At 38.2% G+C, this 6287-nt stretch overlaps 1 protein-coding gene across 1 annotated transcript; it reads left to right on the forward strand.

The window, feature by feature from the left end:
• Positions 1–487: 487 nt before the first annotated feature.
• Positions 488–4564, forward strand: LOC120780764. Its single transcript, XM_040113018.1, has 4 exons — positions 488–509; positions 3912–3975; positions 4039–4169; positions 4272–4564. The coding sequence occupies exons 1-4, from the start codon at positions 488–490 to the stop codon at positions 4562–4564; spliced, it is 510 nt and encodes a 169-aa protein (XP_039968952.1).
• Positions 4565–6287: the final 1723 nt, after the last annotated feature.

Genomic DNA, 6287 nt, shown 5'->3' on the forward strand with positions numbered 1-6287 from the left:
AGAACTGCACCAAATCGAAGACTTATGCAGCAATACTGCACAAAAAATAAATAGATGGCTAACAGCAGCGAAGCTTCAACTGTCAGCAGTGCTCATATCCAGCAGGAAAAAAGTGGAAGTCGTCACCTTAGATATTGACGGGAATAAAATAACGTCACAGTCATTCTTAAAATACTTAGGCGTAATAATCGATACGAGGATGAACTACAAAACAAACATAGAGAAGGCTTGTGAAAAAGCGGTGCGGGTTAATTCAGCTTTAAGTCGAATAATAGCTAATACAGGCGGGCCAAGTCAGAGCCGGAGGCTATTACTGGCAAAAGTGACTCAGTCAATAGTCATGTATGCTGCACCAGTGTGGGCTAATGCGCTAAAACAAAAAACGTATGCAAAACCGGTAAGGTCCTTGTTTCGGTTAAGTGCGCTTAGAGTTGCCAGCGCCTTCCGTACGGTATCTCACGAAGCCGCAGGAGTGATTGCAGGTATAATGCCACCTGAAATAATGGCTAGTGAGTTAAAGAGAGTGTGCAATAAAAACAAAAGTATCGGCAAGCCCCTAACAGCTAGAGAGCGCGAGGAAGAAAGACAGCAGAGCCTGAAAGAATGGCAATCTATGTGGGACTCAGCGCCCAAAGGACGATGGACGCACAGGTTGATAGCAAATGAGAAAACCTGGGTTAGCAGAAAGCATGGCGACGTTGATTTTTACTTGACGCAGCTATTAAGTGGTCATGGCTGTTTTAGGGAATACCTCCGCAAATATGGCCATGATGAGGTAGAAATATGCTCATCCTGTGGTTATGGAAATGAGAATGCCGAACATATCTTTTTCCATTGCCCAAAATATAAGGAGGATAAGACATTTTTAGAAACGGAAATTTCTGAAAGAATAATGCCAGATAACATAGTGCCACACATGCTGCGGCCAAAGCAGGTGTGGAACCATGTTAAGCACTGGGCCGCTAAGGTCATTCAAGAGCAGCGACGACTAGAGCGACTGCGATGTAGCCAGGCAAACAGCCAAAACCAGCTCGAAAATCCCTGAGACGTTATAGTCAATAGGCTTAGCTTGATCTACGATGTAATACTTAATCGGTAGTTCCGCAGGGCAATTCACCAAAGCTATGTGTCGTTAATGAGATGTTTTTTTTCGTGGGTTAAAGTCCCACACTACTTTTGTAAAGGTAACAGTGTCTTTTGATGATTTTTTTACATCTCGCCATAAAAAAAAAAAAAAAACATCATCATCAACGTAACCAACGAAAGGCGACGGGTTTCAGCGCTGTAGTGAGCACCCTACAGAAACAGCAGCTACTTCTAGGCAATTAATTCGCCTAGGGGGGCCGGGATGTTTATGCGACTTCTTGGCATCTCGCCCCTCACACAACTCACACTCATCACACAACACAACATTCAGCACACAACCTACATCATCATACACGCAACCCCACGCAACAAACCAACCACACTACACACACACCACACGTTATCGTTTTCACCACCTAACCGATCAAAAAGGATTGGTTAGATGGGGGTGGAAGACAATTCGCTTTTTACGCCCGTATCGAGGACACGCCAGTTCGTTCACCGTCGATCCGCCAATTTTGAATCTCACAAAGTTTTACTCCAACGTTGGAGTCCCCATCCGGTCGCGTGTGTGTGTGTGCAGAAGCAGCAACAGTGAAAGTGAACAGTGTCCAAGGAACCATACTTAATCATACATCTACATTTGTACAAAAAATACTGAAATATAAATAATTATATATTTAAAATTGTATTCAAAATATTGAAGTCTCGCCCGCAAAGGGAAATACATACAATTATAAATCGATACATTGTTTATAAATCTTTTATTTAACCAAACCCACAAAGGGATATATAATCCAAGGGTAAGTATTCCCCCCAAACTAAGTTCACGAACAGTGCACTTAGAAAAAAAAAAAAAAACAGTGAGGTGACGGGTGAAAATATGGAGTGACATAAGCAACAACAGCAAAAACAACAAGAAGAAATTTTGCACATTTTAATTGTGGTACAAAGTGAAGTCGTGGTGCCCAAAGTAACATTCCACACGCATATTCCACGCTTTAACTTAAAACAGCAAACGGGCGCGTTACAAAATTAAAACAAATAAATAAAACGGGCGCAAAACTAAATCTATAAACAAACAACAATTTCAAACGGGGGCAGGAAATAACAAGAAACAACATCACAGCTGGACACAGAGACCTGCAACGAGGGACATTGCACAGGAGAAAAAAGAATAATAAGGAGGAGCTGACCGTCACGAAGAAAGAAGGCCTCTTCTTCTTAATTGGCGTAGACACCGCTTACGCGATTATAGCCGAGTTAACAACAGCGCGCCAGTCGTTTCTTCTTTTCGCTACGTGGCGCCAATTGGGTATTCCAAGCGAAGCCAGGTCCTTCTCCACTTGGTCCTTCCAACGGAGAGGAGGTCTTCCTCTTCCTCTGCTTCCCCCGGCGGGTACTGCGTCGAATACTTTCAGAGCTGGAGTGTTTTCGTCCATCCGGACAACACGACCTAGCCAGCGTAGCCGCTGTCTTTTAATTCGATGAACTATGTCGAAGTCGTCGTATATCTCGTACAGCTCATCGTTCCATCGAATGCGGTATTCGCCGTAGCTAACGCGCAAAGGACCATAAATCTTTCGCAGAACCTTTCTCTCGAAAACTCGCAACGTCGACTCATCCGTTGTTGACATCGTCCAAGACTCTGCGCCATATAGCAGGACGGGAATTATGAGTGACTTATAGAGTTTGGTTTTTGTTTGTCGAGAGAGAACTTTGCTTCTCAATTGCCTACTCAGTCCGAAGTAACACCTGTTGGCAAGAGTTATTCTGCGTTGGATTTCTAGGCTGACATTGTTGGTGGTTTTCGCAGGTTCCAAGATAGACGAAATTATCTACAACTTCAAAGTTGTGACTGTCAACAATGACGTGAGTGCCATTCTCGAGTAGAATCCGAATCGAGTTTACCATCCCTACTGGCAGCCATCGCGTGCACATATGATAACCTCCGCACAATAACCACCACAAAAAAAATATTTTTTTTTCCATGTAATTTATAAGGAAAATAGAAAATTTGAAATAGGCACCTCTTAATATTAATATTAAGAGCTCATCTTTTGAGTGACTTTTTTTTCACATTTTCGAAAGTTGTTAGCTTGTTTTTCAGTTGAAAAAAAAGTTGCTTCAGAATGACACACCCTAATATACATAAGTTCCTACGGCACACGATTAGCCTATGCTATTACGGGTAAATTACTGCTAAAGCAACACCGAAAAAAAAAGTCGCGGTTTAATACAAATATTCACCACACTTACGATATGTAAATATCACTTCAAAGTCCACATTGGCATATATGCCTTGTCCCTTGACCGACAAATACAAGCAGGATTGCATATAAAAACGTTATACATTCATACATATATGTATAAAGTGCAGTGTTCTCTAAACGAGCTCTCATTAGCACTTAATACCATGTTCAGACCGACACTTAATCACGCGATTTCGGCTGTTGAATGGATTATCCCACTAATCTTAAAAATTTATCAGGATTTCGCCATACAAAAACAGTTCGAAATCACTTCATCAGAGTGATTTGAAACTGATCCACGCTAAATCTCTCTATGCGACTCTGATTTTGCGCAATATGTTGGTCAGAATTTAAACTAACAAACAAAAAACACAAAAAAATAAAACAAAAAAGTGTCGGTTATAATACAAAATAAAAAAAATGGAAAAAACTCAAAAAAAAGAGAGTAATGTGAAGTGAGGCTGCCGAGGCCGACCTTTTAGAGATATGGCAATAAAAAATGCAAGAGCTGCGATCTCTGCGAAAAAACAACCATATACATATATGAGGAAAAGTCTTGTGCAAAGCTTTTAGCTGGACACGATTACACGTCCATGGAAATAAAAGTAAAATTGCACAATTTCACCAACAAATACAGGTACATAAGTAATAAATTATGAGGTAAACATATAATATTAAATATTTTTTTTTTTATTTTTAGACAAGAAAAGCAGAAAATTGGCCCATCGGGTGGCTCCCCTAGTCGGTGGAAATATTATGAGGCGGTCCACCAAGCAGTGGGTGGTTTCAAAAGTTTTTGTTCCGCCGAACTTGTAGAGGATAGCATTGTGGGTAAGTTTTAAGCGCATTGGAGTAGATTCCAATATTCATAATAAAATGAAAAACGGTTATGGAATGTTTCCTTACACTTTTATTTGTTTCTTCTATTTTCAGTTGACATGGAACCAATTTACATTGAGGACGATGCAGAAGGAGAGCCGCCGCTCCCAAGCCCAAGCGATGGACCTTCTACGTCGCGTGGTTGCGCTCGGACATCGTCAAGCGATGCTGTAAAAAAGAAAAAATCAGGGTTAACAATAATGGAGGAAATTAATGATGACTTATTAAAGGCGACTGAGGCGATGAAGGCAGCCGATGAAAAGCGTCTTTCTCCCCTACAAGAATATATAAACGATTCAAAAGAAGTGAAAGATGCTTTCATCGACTTCCTTCGTCGCCAAAAATAGATTTAAAAATTTTTTTTAAGTTTTAGTTTAAGAAAATGGAAAATGAATTTAAACATGTATGTGAATGAAAATGAAAATATATATGTAATATATAAAATATATATATAAATGAATACGAAAATATATATGGAACATATGTAAAATATAGAAATATCTGTTTTTTTTGTACTGGTATTGAATTATGAGATATGTAAGTATGGATCGGTTAAAATTTAATAATACTTCAAAGTTGAATGTAATAACTCACCGAAATACGAAACGAACGCTTGTCTTATTTGCTCTGCTCTTGGGTTAACATTTCCACAAATGTTAGAGACGTCTTCTGGCAACTGTCGAGATTCGTTTTCGATTGGTTGTGCTGCAATCTACTTTTCATTAATTTTATCATTTTCCTCATTTAAAAAGTTGTGCAAAACGCAGCACGCTTTTATGACAATTCTCGTGTTGGCCATGTGGTTATCCAAGCCTTTTCCAATGCGTCTAAACCTTCCCTTTAAATGACCGAAAGTATTCTACCCACTCTTCTGCATTTCGAGAGTACATAGTTGAATTTTTTTTATCCAAAAGTTGGTTTACACAAAATGGGTACGGTTTCATCAAATGTTCATCAAATTTGAACGCAGAGTCGCCCAACAAAACGACTGGAACATTAACCAACGATATTTGTTTACTCATGTCTTTACATAAGTAGATTGTGCCAACTCGCTTTTTAAAGATGATCTCTCAAATATTGAAGAGTCATTAAAACGGCCTGGACTGCCAACGCACAGTGAGACAGCACAATAGTAACCGCGGCAAAAAATGGTTTTTGACGTGTCGTCCAATTTGAATGAAATTTTCACAGTATATTAACAGATATATGAATAACAATTCCCTGAAATTTCAGCCTCATAACTTCATTACTTTTTGGTCTAGAGCAAGTCAAAGTTGAGGTATGCCAACGCGCTTGAAATATGTTAGTTCAATATGTAATAATCAAAAGCTTATTAAAATAAAAATACATAATAAATGTAACTTTCAAGTATTTTTTTAATTAATTTAGTTATTGTAGAATGAGTAAATGAAAAAATAAATTTAAAAAAAACACAATTTTTTTTTCTTAACAACAGAATTGTGGTGCAAAAATTGAATATTTTGCATTTTCAATGGCCTAGGAAATATAGAGCAGCCCCTCGCTCTAGGTGCAGACTTTTACCAAATGAAAGTTTGAAATCTCAGCTTTAATTTAAAGTAGAGGACATATAGCAAAAGTTTGTAAAAGCACATTAAACATACAAAAAACTACAAAAAGTACGTAATTTGTAATTTGATAGATAATTTTGTTGAAGGTCATTGACTTTGGGTTAGATAGTTGCATAATTTTTAATTTAAATAGTCTCTTGCATTTTAATTATTTTTGTTGTCCAAAGCTCATAAGCAGCCTAATATAGTGAGCATAATTTTGGTTTTGGTTGTTGTTGGTTTTTGGGCATTTTTTCCATCCGCTGAGCCAAACCAGTTTTTTTTTTGCTCAAACATATGTACATTTTGTGTACTCGTGTACTTTTTTTTTGCTACAGGAATGTTATCCGAAGAAGCGCAAGAAGCAGTGAATAAGGAGTATAACTGTAGGCTATTGCATTCTCGTAAAAATTCACGTATTTCTACGAATGAAGATGTAATGCACTATTTGCAAATATAATCAGATCCTTATATTTATTCATTTAGAATGAGAAACAAATTG

Source organism: Bactrocera tryoni, unplaced genomic scaffold, assembly GCF_016617805.1.
Source record: "Bactrocera tryoni isolate S06 unplaced genomic scaffold, CSIRO_BtryS06_freeze2 scaffold_25, whole genome shotgun sequence".
Lineage (NCBI taxonomy): Eukaryota > Metazoa > Arthropoda > Insecta > Diptera > Tephritidae > Bactrocera > Bactrocera tryoni.